The following is a 23,490-nucleotide window of genomic DNA, read 5'->3' as shown; positions in this document are numbered from 1 at the left end:
TCATTTACCTCACGTCCACAGCCAATTTACACTCACCAGTTAACCTGATATGCATGTGTTTGTACTGCTGGAGAGAATCCACACAGGCACAGCAAGGACATGCAAATTCCACACAGGAAGGCTCCAGCCAGCCTCTGCTTATCAGTGTGCCAGCCACTTGTCTGTGCTGATAAGTAGGTAATCTAAAATTTGCGTACATATTTCTGTATTATTTCCATTTTCATATAATTATTAGCTTATTATATTTAAAAATAACTTTTCCTAATTTCAGTCTATTTCTTTCCTTTCAGTTTATTATGACATGTCATATTTGGACATATAAAAAAAACAGTTATGTTTGTTCCCTTGGATCATACATTAACCTGCTGGTGGAAAATACAAATATTAGCCATTATGTACTCTGACTAAGATAAATAATCATATATGGTTTTTTGCAGGGATGATGCTAATCCAGAGCCAATGCTGTGTCTTTGTTTTTACAATACTGCACTGCCCAGGAAGATTTTTCAGCTAAATCAGTTTATAACAATATTAATTTAAATAGAAAAAAAATATCGATAAAATTATTTGGATATTTGAACTGAAATAGGAGCACTTGCAAATAGATTTTGATACATTACTCACATGAAATGAATTTACTGGTTTCTTTGAAAGGTCACACCTTGTATTAATAGTGTTTTCTAAAGCAATTTGAGAAAGATGAGCTGAGTGGACACTTGTGGCTTATGTTGGCAAATTTTTTAATTTCCTCACACATCTCTCTTCCAGGTCTCCCAGAGCGAGTTGCTCTCTACTTTGTCTCCGGCATCTGTGCTGGTCTCGTGTTCCTGCTCTGCCTGTTTGGTGTTCGCTCCACACTTGTGAAAGACGTTAAAGATCTGGTTTCTGACCTGAATGATGAGCTGAAAGCATCTCGCAGACGACGCAAGGAGCTCATGGAGGACCTCTTTGAAGAGGATGTCTCTGACACATCTTCTTTCCGCCGCCTCACACAATCCTACCGGACAACTGACATCTTCAGTCCACCCACTTTAACAGTAGAGATGGTTGATTGGGAGGAGGAACAGACTAGGGATCTGCCCAACGGAGACATTTGGCCACACAGAGACTCCAGCCCTTACGCTATTCACAAGATTAAAACCTACAACAATTGAGAGTAAAGCATCAGTATACTGCATTAGAACGATAGCTGCTAACTGAAATCATACTGAGATAGTGCTTTTATTGTAAATTGGACCTATTATGCTCATTTCCAGGTCCAAACTTTCACTCCTCTACTCTTCTAGAGGAGCTTTGCATGACTCAAAATTCAAGATAATCCTTATTTATCTTGAGCTGGGTCCTTAGTTCATTCACAGTCTGAAACGAGCCATATGAACTCCTCTTCCTCCAAGCCAACTTTCTTCTGATTGGGTGCCCCTCACAAACTCAAAGCTTAAGCATTAGGTGGTTGGTTCCTAAGTGCCAGAGATGAATTAGGGAAGTCCCCAATCTTTGACATTAGGCAAAACCAAGAGTAGAAAATAAAGTCTGAATTTGAGTGTTTAGAACAGCCTGAAGGGAACCTCTTGTACATACAATAACCTCATTATTTAAAACCAGTTTAACCTGAACAGTAATGAGGTATATGTGACAGAAAATAAGGGAAAGGATGATAGCTTCTCTCTAAATGTAACTGAACCTCCTAATCTGTCTCAATGCATGATGACACTACTAAAATACATGAAAACCTAATGGTGGTTGATTACAGTCATAAAGATTAACATCACATGTTTGTTGGTTCAATTAATTTCAAATGCTGCTGTGTTTTATGGAATAACAGTGGACGTGCCACTGATTTAATTTTAATAACTTCAATGCGTTTTTGCGGTTACAATATGGAAAACCAGTATTTTCAGTGCACTGTGTGACTAATAAATCATTGGGTGAGTTAATGCCATTTTTAATGTTTCATTAAAATGTACAAAAATAAAGCTGCTCTTTTGTGGGGGAAACATTTCATATTATTGCTGAAGGATGGAGAGTTAAATGTAGAACAGTGCAAAACCAAATCCTCAAAAATAAATATATAAATTGAATAATTTCCAAATATCTACTAACAACTATATTTTGATTCTTTGTTAAATTTTTGTGCCTTTTTGGATTGATAAAAGTGATTATATCTGATTAACTGATAGAACCACAACACAAAAGTTGTGCAAAAGTCCTGACCCACCCTTTATTTCTTTATATTTTGCTTATAATTTTTTTTGGTCTAAGCAATTGTTCTCCAGGCTTTCTGAAGGTCTTTCAAAGTTTTTCTTTTCACTTATTTTTCTTCCAGCTCTTGTACCTGACCATCTTTAGAGGGATATTTTTTGAGGCATCATCAGAAATGTCTCAATGGTGTTGGTGGTCACAATTTATGAAGTCATGAATGCAATTGTACATGAATTGTACAAATAGCCTGGAGAACTTTAAAAAGGTTTTATGATGAAAAAATAGCCTGATATCAGATATTGATTAGTGGGTAGAGGGGTTTAAAAGTCTGGATCCAGGAAATGGAAAAACATACTCAAAGTCTTTGCACAATTGCTCTCAGAAATACATCAGCTGAAGAAAGTATGGGATCAAATTATGGTCATAAATATTTTGTACTTTTAAATCAGAATGTGTATATATGTGCATCTGTAGATAAGAATTTGTGTGTGCGTAGAAAAGATTTGGGTGTGTAAAAATATTTACACAAGTTACAAATTCTTTTTGTTAAGATCTGGTTACAGATACAAAGCAAAAAAAAAACGTGTGAAACTCAAGTTTTAACTTACAAGTACGAATTTTGACCCGATTTTTCTTCCTTTCAGCTGATCAATGTCATATCAGTCACAAATTTAACTATCCAATCAGAGAACAGAATTGCAGTACTTACTGCAGTTTTGTAAGTACAAAACTGATCAAAAATATTTTTGACCACAATTTGAGCCCACAGGGAAAGAATCAGTGTTTAAACTGTGAGTACAGTTCAGCTGAAGTCATTATAATCCTTAAAATCACAGTCTGGGATGAAAGAAAAGACTGTTGGTGAAACTGCTCTATCACATGACAGACTGCTTAATTTGAAGGGGTCACAAGTCAAAGCGGATGAAACCCACCCCCGCCCCATTTCTGCACATAGCTTGTTCTGAAGACTACTACTTATGGTAGCTTTATCCAAATATGTGGTACCTTGTTGTACTTTTATTATATTTATTTTTTGCATTGTTGACTCATCGGCATTATGCCTCTGTAATAATAATGTCATTATAGGTTAATAATGAAGTGAAGGTGGTCAATTTTCTCCAAAACTAGGACACCCCTCAGTTTTAGCATGTAGGTAATTCTTTATTTGACAAGAAGCACTCCAGGAGCACAAACCTCCACCAAAGCAGGGCACTCTCTGGGAAGTGTTTTTTAAAAGGAATAGTATTGTATTTTGTGTATATTCATTTTGGGGGTTTTGTTGTTGTTCATTTAACACATACGTTACAAAGTTTGTAGTGTAAGAGTAGGTAATGGCTGATCGTATTGATTTGACTTGAGCTTATTATATAATACTACATACTATATATATTCTATATATATTCTAACTAACTAGGCAGCTGATTTTCTTTCTCTTTAAAAATACTTTATTTAAAGATATAACATAACACACCTTCAGTTGTTGTGAAATGTAAAACTGATCAGAGGTCAAATGTGACTGATGTTTGAATGTAAACTGTAATGTGATATTTAGAATCACCATTTACTTGTATCCTTTCCTAAATGTTGCCAGTACAAACACAGAATTTTATGTAAAGTTTTAAAGATAAAAGACAATATAAGTTTTATCTTATTTGAACTGGAAAATGAGGTCTAATATTTAGAATCCCTATATTTCTATATGTTGTAAATTAAACCAATGGCATTAAGAAACATAGTTTTAAATAGTTCTATAGCAATATTACTTTGACTTGAAAATCAGTCTATTTAATTAGAGCTCGGAGGTCAAATTTGAGATATTCTAAATCTTTATATGGCCATTTTTAAATATGGTTTCTCGGTTTTGACAAGTAAATCATCAGCGAAGGATGCAGGCCAAATTTGAATGGATTGTTTAGATGACCACACAATACACTCCGACAAATTTTATTAGAATTAATTCAATTTTTTTTAAACTATCGTGTTTACAGGAAGAAGGAAAACGCGTAAAAACACTGCCAAAAAACACATAACCTCCTTGGTGGCGGTAATATTAAAAAATGTAAAAGCGATTGTATTAGTTACACCTCATCCCTATTAATATGGGACAAAACACCTTCCGGACATCTTTAATCCCCCAAAGAGGATGTGTGAAGCTGGAAAGTTAATTATATGCAGATAATATTGTTTTACCACACGATGTCGCAGGGTTTTCATTATATGTGTCAGGGCTGGGAGGCTTAGCATTGCACTCCGAGGCAGAAGATGGCGTTATTAAGCTCATACTCGAAACCAACTGCCGCAAAAAATCCAGGATGATGAGTCCTTAAACAGGGTGAGGAGCGGCAGGAGGAGGGAGTCCACCACATATCAAACTCTGTGCTGTAGCATATGCGGCTAAATCATAAAACTGCCAGCTAAAGCTATGTAGCCTGTGCAACCTGCTCTCTGGCATTCACGGGGACACGAGAAGAGCCGGGGTTTTCTTCTTTCTTTTTAAAGTTTCTAACTGTGATATTTTTAATACTATCCGGGAACAGCAGCAGCAGCAGCAGCAACAACAACAACACCATCAGCTGGCGTTTAGCATTAGCAGCCAAGCTTCCCGGAAGGAGGCCGCAGCGCCGGGTGGAGGTTTAACTTTCCCTGCCCTGACGTCCGCACCGAAGTGATAAACTGATATTTATTTCCTCTCGGTAAGAATGGAGTCCTCTTTGGGGATATGCAGCGAGGAATGCTTGGCAATATCCTTTCTGAGTTATGGTATTTTTTGTTTTGTTTTTTTTGGCTTTAGCTTGTTGGCTAACGTTAGCTTTTAGTGAAGCCCATTAGGCAACGTTAGTAATTCAGTAATATGGAGATATTCAGTAACCGTGCACTTAAATAATCATGTTATAAAGTAGCTACAGCTCACTTTTAATCCAGTTCATTGCTAACCGCACAGATATATGCACAGTGTCATGCAATTAACGCTAATTAAAATCACTTGTACAGAATAACGTTGGCCATCCTTACACCTTTACATCCTTAAGCTAAAAATATTACCTGCACTGGCACCAGCAAACCCAGCATCTGCCGTACTTTGTCCCACCTCCTGCTGTTTTCATTTATAACCTTAAGTTGCCCACCTTTTAACTGGCATGGCTTGTTCTAACCTTTCGGAGTATCTGTAGTGTAATCTCAGTTTACAAAGCCTGGCGTGACAGTCACTAGTTTCTCATTCTCAGTCACAATAATTCCTTGATTGTGCTGCTCACACTGTAAAATGCCTGGAGCTGAGGTCTGGCCAGAAGGAGCCCAGACTCCTGTCACTAATTGAACGCGGTGGAGAGTTTATGTAAGTATCAATGAGCCAAATGACTGAAAAACAATGTGATTTTTGTCAAGCAGTAGATAAACTTATTGAGAACCATAAGTAGTGGTAATGAGTTGTCAAAATAATTTGAACACTCTTAGGCATTTACTGCAGCACCCTAGGTTTGTGAGAGCTGGTAAAGCTGTGGTTTGTAGCATATCTGAGGTGTCTGCCCAACTCTGGGTTTGTCTTTTATGTTTCCTCCTATCTCTGACCCACAATTGCTGTGATATCGGCATGGTTCAAAATACACTCTGTTAGGTCAGAAAGGTGTGTGCTGTGATAGCGTCACACTGAGTACTTGGCAGGATGATGGATAATTATATAGTTTAACTGGCCACTTGGTTAGGTACTAATAATATGGCAGTAACTCAGTGCATTTAGGCATGTAAATATGGTCAAGAAACCCTGCTGAAGTTCAAACTGAGTATCAGAACACGAAAGAGAGGTTATTTATGTGACTTTTATTGTAGTGTGGTTGTTGGTGCCTGATGGGCTGGTCTGAGTATTTTAGCAACTGCTAATCTACTGGGATTTTCCAGCACAGTCATCTTTAGTGTTTACAAAGTTTGGCCTGAAAAAGAGGAAAATATCCAGTGTGCTGTAGTTCTGTGGGCAAAAGTGCCTTGTCATAAGTCTGAAGGGAATGGCCAGACTGCTTTTAGCTCACAGGAAGGCTGCATTAAGTCAGATATCCACTCATTACAACAGAGAGCTGAACATCATTTACACACCACAGCCTTCCTGCATATTGTTGCTGACCATGGCCACCCTTTATGAATATAGTGTATCCATCTTCTTATGGGTGTTTCAGGCAGGATAGCAGACCATGTCACAAAACTCAAATCATCTCAGACTGGTTTATTTAACATGGCCGTGAGTTTACTGGTACTCAAATGGCCTCCAAAGTCACCAGCTCTCAATCCAATAGAGCACCTTTGGTATTTGTTGGAACTGGAGGGTTGCATCATGGATGTGAAGCTGACATATCTGCAGTAGCTGTGTGATACTGTCATGCCAATATGGAGCAAAAATTTTCCAGCATCTTGTTGTGTCTATATATAAAGAATTAATTTTGAAGGCAAAACTGGGTCTAGCCAAATATTTGCAAGGTGTTCCTAACAAAGGGCCTGTTGAGTGTAGTTGGATTATCTTTTTAGGGTTGGGCGTTATCTAACCAATAAATCTTGCAATAAGAAAAGGAAAATGATGCATGGCTATAAGGAATGATCTGAGAAGTGCTCTTCAGTGGGGCAGGAAGAAGTACAAAGAAAAATAATCCAGGAATAATTGATAGATTTTATGTGGTACATGTAATCATAAATAATTACTGTCTACCTTCAGGTAAAATGATAAGATAAGACTTACTTAAAAGTAGGGGAATTCCTGTCTCAGGCTTTCTCATGGTCCCTGATTTGATTTGACCTGAGAGAGTGCCTCAGTATGTTTCTGTTTCTATGTTTTCACTGTAAAATATCTATCCAGATTTCCTGGATTTTGTTCTTTGTAGATTTTATAGTTTCCTAGGCTAAATGTAAAAAACAAACAAACAAATGCAACATAACATAGTCAGAAATTTTTAGTGTCAGATGTCATGCAGCACAGCTAAAAGAGTGAATGCTGCAGTTTGAGTCAGTCTTCATGGAGCTCTTCCTCTGAGCTCAGAAGGACACTTATAAGGACGATGCTGCCCGCGGGGCTGTGGTGATATGGTTGAGGGTTCAAATCCATTCAGCTGATGTAAACTTGCTCCACACATACCACACCACTTCCTAGTTAGAGTTTACTCAACAACTTGCGTGTAACACTTAGTTTGTGTACTTTTTACACCTCTAGCATTTGTTCAGGTTATGTTGTGACAGTGTGGGGTTATTTTAAATTGTCACTGTGGCTTGGGTTGTTAAGCATTTTTTTTTTTTGCACCAGCAGGCAGCTCACTGCAGATTATCTAGAATTCCTTTGCTTCCTAGGCTGTAATGACACTCACATGAGCACACAAGCTACATGCTCAACTAACTCTATTAAAAAACACACTAAACTAACAAGTAGTCCTTACAGGGAGAAATAGCGAGATAACCAGATCCTGTATCAGCTTTAATCTTTAAATCTTTCATCAAAGTCCCCCCCGACACCACTTATTCGGGTTGTTAAAATGATTGGCTCAAGAAACTTGAATTTAAATGGTCTCCAGGACATAAAGTTTGCATATATCAGATTTCCAGTCACATCTAATAATAAATGCTTAAAATATTTGCTGATAAAGATATTAATCAATATTAATTTTTAGGCATTTTCGTGGCATTAAAGAAAGCCATGCTTAATTTTGTTTTAGATTTTATTGAGCAAACTATTAGGTGAGGACCTCTGTCTTCTTAGCCAGTTCACTGTTTTCATTTACAATAATGAGGAATCGTGTATTTGCCGCAGTTTAGTGTTTTCCATACTCTCAGCTATAGTAGAGGTGCTACACCCAGAGTGATTAAGGTTATTTTTAAAGATTTTAGACATCCAAAGTTGGTTAAATAGAAATGGATACTAGAAAGTCAGATAAATACGTTTGACAAATCTGAGCATCATGAGGTCCGCCACATATTTTATTCATTGTTCTGTGTTGTATGGTCATTGTAGTATTTTTATGTTCCCCTGAGGGGTTTTTGATTTTCTCGGTTGTCGATTGTGTAATTTTCAATATCAGACGTTGATTCTGGTCAACGCCGAGTTCCTCTGACATGTTTTTTTCTCGAATGGCTGAATCATTTTCCTCTCACTATATGCAATTTGACTTACGGTGAAGTGGAGGGGAAGCGTGGGCAATTTCCTGAGCGCAGTGTTGACCCCGATTGTTAGTCAGCAATTGTTAGAAAGGAAAAAATGAGCCTGCCTACATCAAAGCACATCACGGACTTGAAGCTGATTAAGCTGAATGTTTATTGACGCAAAGCTTGTGCGGCTCCAGTGGACTTGAATGACACACACTGTTTGTTTGTTAATCTTTAACTGCAGATAAACATACGTTTTGCATGTGTGCATGTGCTTGTTTTAATCACTTGATAGTTATAGTCTATCACTAATCTACCAGCATTGAACCTCAGATGTTGACTTTAATATTTCCATACTGAATGTTGCATGAAACTTGCTGCTAATTGCAAAAGAATGGCCTTGCTGCAGGTTGTCTGTATGTTTCTTGTGTTTTAGTTGGATTTACTTCTAAGCTTATGTGTTATTAAGCACCACAGAGCTGATTTTAAGTGGGAGTTTGTACTGTTTTGATCCAGACTGGGTGTTTTAGCCAACCCTGATGCTGTTGTGTCTCGTCCAGTGGCTCAGCTATCGATACCCATCAATGCTAAGTTTGAAATTGTACGAGGTATGTGACCCTTTTATTATTCTCCATTTTTCTCTTGTTTTATATCCTGAGTATAATCAGTCAGGATACGTTTGTGTATTTTCCTGTGAGCTCTCTCCGTCACACCTCACTTTCTTTGACCTCTATTCTATGTGAAGTTAATGTTTAGTCAATATCACAGCACCAAAAGTAAAAGTGAAAGGAGCTTTTCCATTGCACCTAATGAGAAAGTGTAAAAATTTCCCACACAGTGTCACAGTATGGTGAACAGTGGTCAACATTAAAAAACTGTAGAAATACTTGTAACAGCACTACTAAGTTTCCCCCCTGCAGACTATTTGAATGGCACTATTTAAGCTCTCCTTTTTTTCCTTTCAGAAGCTGAAGAAGCTCTTCTTATTGATTTGTCAGTAGATCGTAAGTAGTTTTTTTTTCTTTTTCTCTTCTGATATGAGATTTGAGTCAATATAATGTGTAAAAGATCTTATAAAAAGGTGTTGGAAGCCAGGCTTTCAGAGGTGAATCATGACATTAATTATAACACAACACATGTCTAGTTTTACTGCATTGTTAGAGCATGCCTGCAGCTTAATGTCTTTATTTAGTAGTACACTCAGGTCATGAGTTGTCAGGGTTTTCTGAAAGAACGCTGAATTGGTTCACTTCTAAATCAATTTGTTTTGTTTGCCGGACAGTTTGCAAAGTCTAAGGATGTGTGCTTTCTGTTTCCTGCTCAAGCTTCCGTTAAAGTACGAATCAAAGGAGAAAAAGCCCCAGAGCTGCTGTTGGAACTGCAGGATGATGATCGGACTCAGACTTTCCTCACCCAGGTGAAGAGTGCTCAACCAGTAGGTAAGACGCGACTGTTTCATCTAAAGCAGTGGGATAGTTAATTATTTAATGACTCATCTAACATTTATTTACAAAGGGTGGATTACACCTCTTGCTCATTTCCTGTGATTTCTTGCTGCTGACATACTGGTGGAAAGACTACTTGGCCTCAGTTTTTGAAATCAGATCCACCTCCATGGGTGCAAGCCCACTTCTTTGAATGCAGCAATAAAGGACAAAAAACTTTGTTTGTTTATTGTAATTTCACTCTTAGATTTACGTTTTAGCCTTATAAGCTGTGGCCAGATGTGTTCAGATATACTTATAATGCATAAAGATCTTAAATGTTATAAGCCTCTGTTATGTTGGGAGCATGAGGAGATTATATTGAATGGTGTTCATGCGTTGCTTTTGCTTTGATCTGCACCTCACTGTGAGTGCTGAAAGAAGTAATAAAGTAATCTTATCCACACCCATCCGTAGTTTATCTTCATTTTATCTGGATATCTTAACTGGAGAGAAGAACTTCTAGGAAGCTGGATGTATAGAAGTAATTCACATGCCGTTGTTGAACTCCTGGCAGCCTTTTGGCTAAGAACACTGGGATAATTGTATTCAGTTACATGACCTAATCTGTACACGTAAGTCCAGGGTGGAGACGTGTAAAGCACTGCAGGATGTGTGTGTTTGTTTTATTTAAAATCATAAATAGTCAAAGTGTATTAAATTTGAAGCTGTGAAGTCTTTTTACGTATAAGTAACCAGTCAGCTGCCTGTAAAACAAAGCTTTGTATTTGTTTTTTCCCCCCTTGCTTGTTTCTGAGGTTCATGATTATATCTGTTCCACACAGATTATAGATGTCATGCATCTTTAGCTGACAGGTTTTTGTAGAACGCACTCTTAGAAAAACCCAGCGTGTGCACTTGCATCCAAAAATACAAGACAAGGAAATGGCCTTGCATGCCTTGAGTGGTTTGTATTATAGCGTGACATAAATGTAAAAGAAGATCTGCTATTTCCTTAATTTATATACAAAGTAAATTAAAAAACAGTCTAATTTACATGGATTTTTCCTAATTGCTTTTGTGTTTAAACCGTGGCTTTAAAAGTCTTTTGCTTTTCCTTTTGCCTGTTTTTCAAAAATGCAGTAGAGACACAAGAATTAATGTGCTGGAAAATGTAGTCCAGCTGGCCAAGAGTTTAACCCGTACACACCCTAACTAAACATCCTCCCTGGCTTTTGAATCAGCGTTTTGGTTACGAGCTCAATGACCAACGTCTTGCTGTGACAAATATTTTGAAGCAGGATGGTGGTGGCACTCTGAGGAGCTGTTATTTCTCAGAACCTGTTCATCCAGTTTACCTTCATTTGCTGGTTAATGCTCATCATATCCTTCAGTAAAAGAAGTACCAGAAACCCTTTCCTTATCGCTCTCATCATAAGGCGCATGTTCATGTGATGACGTTTCTCTTGTGATTGCTGTTCGTCTTAACAGGATGTTTAATGTGGTCTTTCTGCCCCTGTTTCCAAAACCACATCTCTTTTCGTTTTACACTTGATTATTTTACGCAGGTTATTTTTATTTTAAGTTATCTTGTAGAAATAATGCTGACTAAATTTTGGTTCTGATCCTTTTCATCTCAACGGGCACATGTATTAAGAAGCTCGATTTTGCTCTTTTGTGCTGCTATCTAACGCTGCTAATTGACTTTCTTAGTCAAACCTGCCAAACCAACAGCGATGGAGCCCATTACACCAACACCACAGAGAACTCCAGTACCTGTCCCTCCACAAAGGATTGCTAAGACAGCTAACCCACCCAAACCCACTAGTGCAGTGACCCCCAGTCTTAATAACAACACTCCATCAACTCTGAATAACACAAGTAAGAATAAAAGCACTCATAATAGTTGATGCAAAAAAGTCTTAATTCTTTTTAAGTTTACTTTTGTTTTTCACTTTCTCTGTCTGAAGATCCAGTTCAGTCACTTGTTCCAGACTTTGGCTTTGAGAACAACCACACTTTCCAAGTGGAAGAAAAGAAAAATCACCAGAATCGCATAGTTGCCTCTAGGGAGCCTCCACCTCTCCCTCCACTACCTCCTCGCAAAGCTTCTTCTATTCCATCCAATCCTCCGCGGCCTGCTCCAGTCCCTAAAGACAGAGCTGCCTCCTTACAGGCCAAAGACAGCTCCTCAGTCACTAGCAGCAAGTCAGAGTAAGTTAACCTCTGTCACAGCTAAGTAGATTTACTGTACATTAAAACTATTTTGATTAGCAAGCAAAATGTCCATAATACTGCTGGTTTGAAAGTATTTTTCTCTGCTTTTTCAGTAGTTTTAGGTCAGGGTTTGACCGTGCAGACAGGCCACCATCTTGGTGTGAGAGCCCCACCACTAACAGCATGAGGCAGGCCATGTTCTCCACCCAGGCAGGTCAGAGAGAATACCTAATCAAACACCGCCTGGGCAAGAAGGAGAACGAGTATGTGGATATCCGGCCCTTCAAGTAAGTGGAATTCATTAATTTCTTTTTGTTTAGATAAGAAGAAAAAACTCGTGTGAAAATATGATTTAGACATTATAGTTTAGTTTAGAAATGAGAAAAAAATACACTAGATGCTTGTCTCTGATGTTTTTTTTATTTTCCTTTGCTTTTTATGTGCCTTCAAATCACATGTTTAATCTGCACGAGGTCTGAACCAAAGATTGATCCGATTCTTTCTACCATTTTTAGTCTGCTGGACTTCTGCTCTATGCATCTGAGCTTCTATAAAAAAACCAAGAAAAAAAATCATAAAATAAAACGAACCAAAAAGATTCTTCACCATTTTCATAACACTGAGTGGAAAGTTGCCTCTGAAACATGCTGCTGCACATCTGGTAGAAGTAGGGCTGTTCGATATAACGATATATATATTGGATAACAATATAAAAACGTCTATTGTTTCCTATTACGCTATCGTTTGTTTTGTGTTGTCGTAAATTAAACTGCTTACAGCAATATTTTTTTTTTTCATCGTTTTGATGGCTATTTTAACTTCCTAAAGTTCTCTCTTTCTCTTAGATGTAATATAACCACACTACTGACGGACAAGCGGCTGTTTTTACGCGTTGTCGTTAGCAACAACGACGGTAAAACCGTCGCGTGGCTCCGCTGTCCGCTTGTTTGTTTTCCACGTAAACCTTTCACAATAAAGCTCAAGATCCTGTTGAGACTTTTCAAAATAAACTGAATCATGTGAAAGAGTATGCAGAGTTTACGGATGAGAAGCAAAAAGAGCCGTCAGGCTCTCAACGTTAGAAACTAGCATTGATTGCAAGAGCAAATCCACTCTGGGAACTTAACTGAAAGTGAACAGAAGCCAAAAACTGAAGAATACTACTTTTGTTGGCATTAAATATATAAACTGCATGTTTCCTAGGTTTTTCACAGGTACGTGGAATGTGAACGGCCAGTCTCCAGACAGCAGCCTCGAACCGTGGCTCGGCTGTGACCCTGAACCTCCAGATATATATGCTCTTGGGTCAGTAAGAAATCATCATACAGTACATTTGTTGCAAAAAAAAAATCATGTCATGATGTTATTCTCATGTTGTAAGTGTGATGATTTGGGTTATGCTTCTAGTTTTCAAGAATTGGACCTGAGCACTGAGGCTTTCTTCTACATGGACTCATCCAAAGAGCAGCTGTGGGTCGATGCTGTGGAGAGAAGCCTGCACTCAAAAGCCAAGTACAAGAGGGTGAGCAGAGAGACTTTCTAAAAGATGAGTTGACTAAAAAGTGAAGCCCTAATGTGGAGCACAACAGGAAAACACAATGATGGGAAAACACTGTGGAATAAGTTGAACTCCTCACCTTTGCACATGCATCCTGCCATATTGATGAGTAGGTGGGTAAAAATATGAATTTTCATTTTTTATTTCTTCAGGTTCGGATGATACGACTCGTTGGGATGATGCTTGTAGTTTATGTTAAAAAGACTTACAAGAATCACATAAAAGATGTGGCTGCTGAGCACGTGGGGACAGGAATCATGGGAAAAATGGTATGTTCACACTAAGACAAAATACAACGTGGCTGAAAACCATAAATGAGCCATGACTTTTTTTTTATTGAAGTATCAAAGATCATGATGAGCATGTAAACTGTCTGACTGTGAGATATCCCTGCTTGTTTTTAATGAACGTGAAGTTGTTGGATCACTGTTTTGGATTAATTAAATACTAAACATGTTATCTGCAGTTTGCATTGATATCCTGGTTGTATTTACCTGAGTGTCAATAAGTCATTCTTGTTTTATTTATGATTCAGGGGAACAAAGGAGGCGTAGCAGTGAGGTTTGTTTTCCACAACACTAGCTTCTGCATCGTCAATTCCCATCTAGCAGCACATGTGGAAGACTTTGAGCGCCGCAATCAGGACTATAAAGACATATGTGCACGCATGACCTTCCACTTACTGGACTACCCTCCTCTCAGCATCGTCAAGCACGAGTGAGTGCCTCAGTCATTCGCATCCAGAAATAATGTGCAGTGGATGACTTTACTGTGAGCCTTAGGTTTTGTTTACCACTCCTTTAATTTAGTCTGTTACAGTTTCATTACATAACCAGTTTTGTAATGAAATTATAAATCTCTGATTTCTGAATCATCATATTCATTACCAAGATGCTACTTAAAGCGCTTTCTGCTTCTTTGGTGTGTTTTAGTGTTGTAATCTGGCTCGGGGACCTAAACTATCGTCTATTTATTACCGATGCTGCTGACGTCAAACAATTCATTGTTCAGGGTGATCTAAAGAAGCTTCAGGAGTATGATCAGGTAAGAAACTGTTACCTTGCTCAATGTTTCCTGTGAAACTGACATAAATCTCACTACTGTTTTGGCTGCCTTTTAACATTTAAAAACAGGGACAGTTCCTCTTTTTTATTTTTTTACTGTTAGGAACAGGAAAATGCCTCCCTCACTGCTTCTTACCCTCGCTTGTAATTTTAACGTTTTCGGAACAAGCATGAAAGAAGTTAAAAATGTCCACTCACTGGCCACTATTAGATGCTCATTCGCTCATCATTGCAAATATCTAACTAAATATAGATGGATAGATAGAGATATACATAGATAAAGTTTTGGACTTGATTTTGAAACTGAGAATCAGAGTAGGGAAGAAAGGGTTTTTTATTTTTTTTAAATTTTAAGTGACTTGTACCGTGGCATGGTTGTTGGTGCAGGTGACGGGGTCCAACCTGATACTAGCAAGGTGCAGATAATAAAGTGACCTATAGGTGTTTTTTCATTTTATCCTTGTCAGATTCTTATCTGCAGTTGTTCAGTTCTTAGTATGTAAATAAAACCGTGCTTATCAGGATAAGTAGACTGTGCTTATGTTTGCAGTTTGTCAGATGTCATCCTGACTGTTAAGTTCGGAAAAATTAAAACACAAAGTATTTCTTGATAAATATAAACTGGGAAAAGAAATAAGGGAAGCTGATTGTCAAACACTGGTATTACTTACTGTCAGGTTTCTTTCGCCTATTTATTTCCAAGCAGATGAGCTCTGTTTTGACTTTTTGAATAAACAATATTTTCCTGTTTCTAATTTGTAGCTGAACGTTCAGAGGCAGACAAAGAAGGCCTTCACAGACTTCATGGAAGGGGATATTACCTTCATTCCCACATACAAGTTTGACCCTAAAACTGATCGATGGGACTCCAGGTAAAGCCACGTCCCTCTGTTGAATATAGCAAACACAGAAGCTTTTTCTTGTTTTGTTTTTTTTGTTTGTTTTTGTCCAAATTTGCTATTCATAGAAAAAAGTAACCAAAGGTCATCATACATATAAGCCATGTTAAACTACAGTGTGAGGGTTGAAAGGGTTGTGGTGTTCTGTTTTTCTTGAATAAAATATCTTATCTTGGATCCTGACTGACTACACTGTTTTTTCCCCGGCCTTTTTGTTACACTAACATACAGTGTCAGCATTACTGTATTTGTGAGATTTCTGACTTGGCTTCTGAAACTGTGCCTGTTTCCTGCAGTGGGAAGTGCAGAGTCCCAGCTTGGTGTGACAGAATCCTGTGGAGGGGCAGCAGTGTCCAGCAGCTAGCATACCGGAGTCACATGAGAATGCAAACTAGCGATCACAAGCCCGTCAGCTCCCTCTTTAGTATAGGGGTGAGGATCTCTGCAGTCACATAAAGCTGGCAGTCTTGCGTTTCATGTTTTTTACACACAAAACAAATGCTATTGCATGAATAAAAGTTACATTAATATTTGCATTCATGCGTTTGTGTAACAGGTGAAGGTGGTAGATGAGCAGCGCCACAAGAAGGTGTTTGAGGAGATTGTTCGAGCAATGGACAGGATGGAAAATGACTGCCTTCCATCTGTTTCTCTAAGCAGGAGAGAGGTAAGAGTACTGTTACACTATGGGTCTCTCTTAAGTTTATTCTTAATATAATCTTGCTTCTCTTCCTTTGCTCTGCAGTTTACATTTGAGAATGTCAAGTTCAGGCAGCTTCAGAAGGAGCGCTTCCTAATAAAAAATGATGGGCAGGTACCCTGTCACTTCGCCTTCATCCCCAAACTTAATGACTCGCAGTATTGCAAGCCTTGGCTGCGAGCTGAGCCCAGCGATGGAATGCTGGATCCAAGTGAGTCCCATAGATCCCAGTAACACTCTTACTTTGTTAAACTCCTTAATCTTGTTGGTTCAAATTTTAGACCTGTAACCAAGATCTGTGAAGTAGTTTAACAACTGGTACTGAATGCATCCCGTTGTATCCTTTTTCTTTTTAATGATCACTAGCTGTTAAATGCACTTAATGTTAATTTTGTTAAAAATGAGTTTACCACTCCTCTATGCCCCGTATAAGTAAAAAGTAGATCATTGAGGCACAGTTAAAAACACGTTTTCCTTGCAGGAGAGTTTGCACTAATCCTCCCTTCTTGTCTTGAACAGATGAGACCCTGGAGATCTATCTGGAGGTGTATGTCAGTAAAGACTCTGTCACACTGCTCAACTCTGGAGAAGACAAAATAGAGGACATCCTGGTGCTTCATCTGGACCGTGGCAAAGACTACTTTATTACAATCTCAGGCAATTACCTGCCCAGCTGCTTTGGCACCTCGCTGGAGACTCTGTGCCGCATGAAGAAGCCCATCAGAGAAATCCCCATTACCAAACTCATTGACCTGGTAAGAGGAAGCCAGTCTGGCAATCTTGAAGAGACGGATGCTTTTAGTACAGTGTAAACAGATAGGATTAGTGAACAGAGACATATTTTCCTGAGATTTGTTCAAACTGATTGCACACAGCAGATAGAGTAGTTTTTTTTTTTAACAACCTGAACCCTGGGCTAGGAGGCATCAGGGGTTCTTCTGTCTCGTAGGGTAAACTCAGTCACAGAGAGAGCCTATATTTGGAGACTGTAAAATATCTCAAACTATATTTCTGGCTGTGAGGGGCCAAGGGAACAAGGAAGTGGCAAAAACATAGGAAGGGAGCTCCTAAAGAAAAGGAAAGACTGGCTCAGCTTAGACCCACTTTAGTTTCTTTCATATAAATAGACTCCTCTAACTTTACATGATTTCCTCTGTCTGCTTCTATTATGCTATTTTGATCTAATCTGATCTGGGTTTGGGATGTAGAACTACTATCACGGAGTACTTCTTTAGCTCTACTTTAAGCTTTTTCATTTTCCTGCTGCACTACTGATTTGATCAAATGATTTGTGCAAAAACAAACAAAACTATCCACAATCTGTCACTTTTCTGACACTTTTTCTGTTTATCCCTGGTGCTTCTCTCTGCTTTCTTTCCTCCTTTGTTTCTCTTCATCGCCTCTTCTTGCCTTGATCATTCATTTCCAACTCTTCACTGTGGCTGTGGGCTGACTTCTTGCTCAGGGAGAGGACAGCTACATGGAGAAGGTAAAATATTAACACGGATACTGATCACTTATCCGGCACAACAAGGTCACTTTAAGTTGAGATACAAGACCACCTCTTTTATCAGCTTTATGGGGCATTATTAATCTCCCTCTTTGTTCATGTTATATATAGAAACTGGTTCCTATACTATAAAGGTCAGTCCCATTATTAATGTGTGTTATGTATGAGGATGAACTTTTTCCAGCTTTATAACACAGCAGATTTCACAGAGGTGAACCATTTTTTACCAGTGGACATAAAATTAATCTTCGATCATGAAAAGAAGTGATTTTTAATGAAAAAAATATGTGTCCAGCTCCTGAATTGTGTCGGCATTTCAGACTTTGCATGTAATCACTGAGAGCCAAAATCCCAGGTTTGAGACGGCTATAAAGATTCAGACAGTTTTTTCTGCTAGTGGATCTTTATGATGTCAGAGAGAGAAAGAGGATTTCTTTTCAATAATTTACCAAGACAGCAGCCACCTGCTGCACGAATCTGTTTGTAATGGGTAGCAAATCGGAAGAAAACTGACTGAAAATGAATGGAGCTTAAATAGCTTGTTTGAAACGATGTCTCGAAACGATGTGAAGTTTGATTATGAAGCCACAGAGTGTTTTTATCATTGAAATCTGTGTTTTGAAACTGAAAACTTAAACTGGGAAACCGTAGACACCGAGTGCCGTTTAGCAACCTGTGGTTGACAATTCATTAGCCAATAAACATAATCAGAATAATCCTCCATTCTGACTCTACATGTTTTTATGACATCAAACTAGTGACTCAGCCCATAAAGTCGTCAGAAAAGTGTGTGCTGGTGTCACAGAGCGAGGAAGCTACAGCTATACAACTAGAAGTCTCTTTGCAACCTCATGAGTCGCCCCCTGGTGGTCATTAAAATTAATGCAGGTTTGAAGCACTCAGCTTTGGTTCTGTCAGGCGAAGCCGAGGGACTGCGTCAGTGCTCAGTATACTGTAAATAAGGATTATTTTAAACATACTCAGTAGATGGCTGCCGATTAGTCAAGTATAAGTATCCTTTATTTTTGTTCAGCTAACATTTTTAATCAGTACACACCCTTAGAAGCTAATCAGAAAGTGAATCAGTGTGTGCTCGCCTCACATCTCCCAGCGCTGACACAGGCAGCATTTGGTAATCCACAGGCAATCAGAGACCAGACAAAGCTTTAGTTTGGTTATACTCTGAGTGTGATTGTGTGGGGGGGGGGGGGGTTAGTCGCCTATTAAATCTTTCATGGGCCATTGAGAGCAGAGAGGAAACATCAGCCTGGTGAAAGTCAGACACACTAAATCTCATTTCACAGCAGGCTTGCCTTGCTGCACAGCTCCTTTATGCACATGACTGAAGCTAATGAGAGGGAGTGTTGAAGCTGAGACATTCATATGAAGTCTAACTGCAGACCTCCTCTTCCTTTTTATGACTTGATGAGTGAAAATGGGAAACAGAGAACCACTTAGAATATAAGCATGCTCCATTTTCTTGACACTGGCGCAATGTAATGCGTTTTATGTAAAAGCTTTTTGGCCTTGATCGCTGTAAGATTAATTACAATGTAAATATACTTCTTACAGCATATTACATTAGTTCTGTATGTTAGCATCTTCCCAGCTGCTCTCCAGTTTCCTCTGCCCTCATGTGCAGGCTCAGTAGCTGGGGTTATTTTTAGGTGTCTCTCGTGAGTCTCGGGGATCCATTTTCAGTGACAAAAAGGATGTGATATCCAGCTCTGAGTAAAATGGCTTTCATACAAGTCTCCAGAGATGATACTGACCTCACTGCTACACTAATGGATGTGATTTTTCATGTGAAGCCATTATTATGTGTTACACCTGATCAAAGCGGTATAAACACTGTATGACAGTAGTACTCCGCTACTGTTTGTCAGAATAAGATATTTTGATTTTTGTCCAAACAGGAAAAGTCCAAGATGAACTTCCTGATGGTGGATGGAGCCGGTACTGAGGACAAACCTCTGAAGATCCCCAAGGAGGTGTGGATTCTGGTCAACCACCTCTACACAAAGTCCTGCGATCAGGTGAGAGAGCTTCAGCTTGTTTCTGGATATGCCAACATTTTTTCACCTCTAGGAAAGAGTTTAATTTACATAAATTCTTGCAGTGCTTACTGTCTGATGCATTTCTTTATTGCCAACTGAAGCTAACATTACTGTGCTAAAACCCCTCATTGACATACTTGATAAATAATATTATTAAAGGGGACATACTGTGTTTATTTATAGGTGGATGATGTTGTTATTATTATTGTTGTTATTACTATTATGATTATTATTACTAGTTTTATTGTTGCACTCTGCTAGAGTAGCTTAGCATGATAGGTCTCTTTTGGAGAATGTCTGTGCGCTTGAAAAGGCCACTGACACACTGAAAAACAGCATTTTAGAGAGGGAACATCAACAAATACAAATGATGAGCAAAAACCTAATGGTACTGTTATCTTAGAATAACCTGAAATTACTGATAATGTTTCATACGTTTGTGCAGTGTTTTGTAAAACAGTGTCCCCTGAAACCATTATCTTAAAATATCATCCGTTTGAGGAAAAACTTGCTCCTGCTTAGTTTTGTGCATTTACAGATAACTCGAGTTTCTGAGTTCTTTATTTTGGCCTGTAGAATAATTAACGAGTGCAATAGATGGTCTGTTGAGTAATGGAAAACATATATAGGTTGTCTGTTTTCCATGCACCTTGGAAGTGGGTGGAGTGCCAGAAACCTTCAGTCTGTTTCATTTGTCCCTGGTTGTCTTTCAGGAGGACTTATTTCAGACACCAGGCCTACAGGAGGAGCTGCAGAGCATCATTGACTGTCTGGACACCAGCATCCCTGACTCCATCCGTATCCTATAAAGCCAGTTCTAAAAGCAGAGCAGATTACATAACAGGGTTTTTTTTTTTTTGTGATCCGTTGATGGCAATAAGTGTTAAAATCCATGTCAGCTGGTTTACAGCTGATAGTAAGACGTTCAGGCAGGAGCAGAGTTCAGAGACGATGTGAAAATATGGACCTACAAGAATTTTCTTAACTGTTGGTGTAGCTGGTTGTAACCACTCTGTGGCTGAGGCACTGCTGATCTTCTTGGAGGCTTTGCCAGAGCCAGTGGTGTGCTATGAACTCTACCAACGGTGCCTAGAGTGCTCTAACGACACCCGCCTCTGCAAACAGGTACAGTCTGATTTATAAAGAGTGAGGCATCGTGTTCATGTACAGATGAGCGCAGTTCGTTTTATGATGTGGTTAATCTCTGTGCTGACCTTGATTTTTGACAGTTGATCTCCCAGTTGCCCCGGGCTCACCGCAATGTGTTTCGCTACTTGATGGCCTTTCTGAAAGAACTTCTCAAACACTCACAGAACAACAATCTAACAGCCAGTCTCCTTGGTAAGGTCATCTCCATATATCATAATACAGAGTTTATTTAAGCAGATTCTTCCATCACAACCACTTAGTTTTGAATTAGCAGTAGGACAATATTTAATTTAAGGTAATTGAATCTTTTCAAATTAAGAGCAAAAATCAGTGAATTTTAAAATTGTTAGATATATAAACTATTACATTGTGCACAACAATACAGTTACGCTGTAACCAAATCAGAGACGGAGCTTCCAGGCCTTCATATAATAAAATGCCAGTATTGGATTGAGTTTATACAATAGTAACCATATATTAGATTAAACATTTGTGACCTAAAAGGCATAATGTGAGTAACTAATAAATTTGCATTTTGTATGTTAAATGTTGACCTGTTATTTGCGGTCAATCTCAATCACTGACATTTTTTCCCCTGTTCTTTTACCTTAGCTACCCTCTTTGCCAGCCTCCTCATTCGACCACCTCCCAATTTTGTGGGCAGGCAGACGTCACACGAGCGCCAGAAAGCCATCGATTTTGTTCTGGGTTTCTTAATGGCCGGAGATGAGGAGTAACATTGAGGGTTAATTATGGTGTCAGTTTGGCCTGGAGCTGATTCCCAGCCTGGCTCTTCGGTTGTAAAGGACCTGGTATTTTGACATCTACTGGAGACCAGTGCAGTTCTTCTGCACCCTACCTTTTACAAACTGTCGTGTTAATATGTAAGGTACTGAAGACTCTTATTAGAACTGTCATATCTTCAATCCATGCACAATAGGACAAGTTGCAGGATTTGGATGCATTTGGGAGAGGTTTGAACTGTTGCACTTTGTGATGACCTAAAGGACCTGTGCCTCCTGACTAGAGTTGACACTTCTTCATGTAGGTGCTCTTGCCAAAATAACCCCTAAGCCGTGAGTGTTATAAATGTGAAAACACTATATATATATGTATCCATAGATGCTAAATAGGAGACTCACTTACACTAAAGAAATGAAGAGACTTCTTTAGGTTTGAATAAATGGACTGAAGATGTTTAGATATATTGTTAAAATAGTTTGAAACGGGATGATCATGCAAATCTGTCACTAAGAATGTTTATGCTTAAGATAAATCATGACAATCATTTATTTTGCAGCGTTTAGCTGAGGGGACAATATTAAGATACCTTTGAGCTTATCCATGGTATTGTAACTGTTTATTTATGTTTTTGTTTTCCTCCAAGTTTGCACCATGTGAACACTTTCTACTGCAGTTTACTTTCAGTTTTAAAAATGTTTAATTGGGTGTCTTCTTGCGTGTTTTTATCACCCTGTTGTAGAAAACTCTTGGTTGTAAGTGTTTGCTGTGTTTTGTGTAACTTCAGCCGTCAGCCTTACCTCCAGTTTCCTCATTTCCTCTTGACTTGCGAAACAAGTCTGTTAACACACTAACTTCCTGGTCAATCGGAATCGGGTGGAGATCTCGCTCTTTTTCTGGTGGTGTAAATAGTGACTGTTTACCTGTTACCTGGTTGTTTGACTGTCTGCTGGTATGAATCTGTGATGGTGTTTAGTTTGTCCTGAAGGTGGTACTGTTGGTGTGCGTCTACGTGTGTTTACATGTCTTCTCCCTCACTTTTGCCACATCTTAAAGCTCTTTATTCATTGTTTTTAGGCAGTTCTGTCCCCTTAGGGTAAATCCAAAAGACTAATGTTCTCATTTGAACTCATGCAGCATTTTCTGGGTGTGAAATTAGCAGATTTTAATGGCTCATTACTCTGCAGGAAGCTGCCTGTCTTTGTGCCACAGAGGACCATTCTGTTCTGCAGCTGATTCTCTGTAATAAGGAACTTCTAAGGCCCATTTCCTCTGAAACGGTTTAACCCATAAGCTTTTCACATTAATGACGTAATAATTTATCCACGATGCCAGAAAAACCAGAGTTTTTTCACACATGCCCCAGGAGCTTTGCAGACGACATGTACACATGATGCAATGTGAAAATGCTGACAATCGTGACTCTTGTATAAATAACTGTTGGTCTGAAGTAGCTCATTCTGCCTTATTAACATCCTCTGTTGGCCTTTTTCAAACTGAGATTTGCCAAACGGTGGCATGAGTCTATGGAACAATTATTTTGGGGATTTTCTTTATATATATAGATTTGGGAGAACTGTTTTACAACAACCTTTCATTTTTGTCTGTAGAAATACAAGCTTCATGATGTCAAACAGAAGAATCAGTGTAATCACCACCCTCTGATTTTTATGTGTTGTCTTATTCCACTCTACCAACTGATGTTAACAGTGTGTGGATTCATTGTTGTTCCTCTTTTCAGTTTTGTCACAAAACTGAGGTACGTTCAAAGGTACACAAGGATACATTTGTTTTCAACTTCTCAGATATTTTTTTTTTATTTTTAATTTATTTAAATGAAATAAAACTGTGTATAAAGCTG

The 23,490-nt window shown here is 38.6% G+C and overlaps 2 protein-coding genes across 7 annotated transcripts in view; both read left to right on the top strand.

Annotated features, from left to right (window-relative positions):
• si:ch73-335m24.2 (protein eva-1 homolog C) overlaps positions 1–1,973 on the top strand; it is a 7,690-nt gene extending 5,717 nt beyond the window's left edge. For both annotated transcript variants that reach the window (XM_040015657.1, XM_040015658.1), the window contains one exon: positions 769–1,973. In XM_040015657.1, coding sequence (XP_039871591.1) covers positions 769–1,154 — 386 coding nt within the window. In that variant the 3' untranslated portion in view covers positions 1,155–1,973. The remainder of the gene's footprint in view (positions 1–768) is intronic.
• The window catches only part of ocrl (OCRL inositol polyphosphate-5-phosphatase), a 26,722-nt gene extending 3,232 nt beyond the window's left edge, over positions 1–23,490 (top strand). The window contains exons 1-24 of one of the 5 annotated variants that reach the window (XM_040015651.1): positions 4,510–4,940; positions 5,454–5,533; positions 8,827–8,918; positions 9,276–9,314; positions 9,636–9,749; positions 11,448–11,615; positions 11,705–11,948; positions 12,065–12,238; positions 13,155–13,256; positions 13,359–13,473; positions 13,662–13,778; positions 14,045–14,226; positions 14,442–14,553; positions 15,336–15,445; positions 15,769–15,904; positions 16,029–16,139; positions 16,218–16,383; positions 16,692–16,927; positions 17,638–17,661; positions 19,599–19,718; positions 20,453–20,537; positions 20,737–20,864; positions 20,969–21,080; positions 21,501–23,490. In XM_040015651.1, coding sequence (XP_039871585.1) covers positions 4,899–4,940; positions 5,454–5,533; positions 8,827–8,918; positions 9,276–9,314; positions 9,636–9,749; positions 11,448–11,615; positions 11,705–11,948; positions 12,065–12,238; positions 13,155–13,256; positions 13,359–13,473; positions 13,662–13,778; positions 14,045–14,226; positions 14,442–14,553; positions 15,336–15,445; positions 15,769–15,904; positions 16,029–16,139; positions 16,218–16,383; positions 16,692–16,927; positions 17,638–17,661; positions 19,599–19,718; positions 20,453–20,537; positions 20,737–20,864; positions 20,969–21,080; positions 21,501–21,625 — 2,934 coding nt within the window. In that variant the 5' untranslated portion in view covers positions 4,510–4,898 and the 3' untranslated portion in view covers positions 21,626–23,490. Of the gene's footprint in view, positions 1–4,509; positions 4,941–5,453; positions 5,534–6,148; positions 6,155–6,795; positions 6,800–8,826; positions 8,919–9,275; positions 9,315–9,607; positions 9,750–11,447; positions 11,616–11,704; positions 11,949–12,064; positions 12,239–13,154; positions 13,257–13,358; positions 13,474–13,661; positions 13,779–14,044; positions 14,227–14,441; positions 14,554–15,335; positions 15,446–15,768; positions 15,905–16,028; positions 16,140–16,217; positions 16,384–16,691; positions 16,928–17,637; positions 17,662–19,598; positions 19,719–20,452; positions 20,538–20,736; positions 20,865–20,968; positions 21,081–21,500 lie in introns of those variants that run through there. The other 4 variants (XM_040015652.1, XM_040015656.1, XM_040015654.1 and 1 more) reach the window with 4 other exon arrangements.

Source organism: Simochromis diagramma, unplaced genomic scaffold (genome assembly GCF_900408965.1).
Source record: "Simochromis diagramma unplaced genomic scaffold, fSimDia1.1 OVJJ01000685.1, whole genome shotgun sequence".
In the NCBI taxonomy this organism is placed as follows: Eukaryota; Metazoa; Chordata; class Actinopteri; order Cichliformes; family Cichlidae; genus Simochromis; species Simochromis diagramma.
Note: the sequence above shows the minus strand (reverse complement) of the source record. Positions and strands in the feature narration are given on the sequence as shown.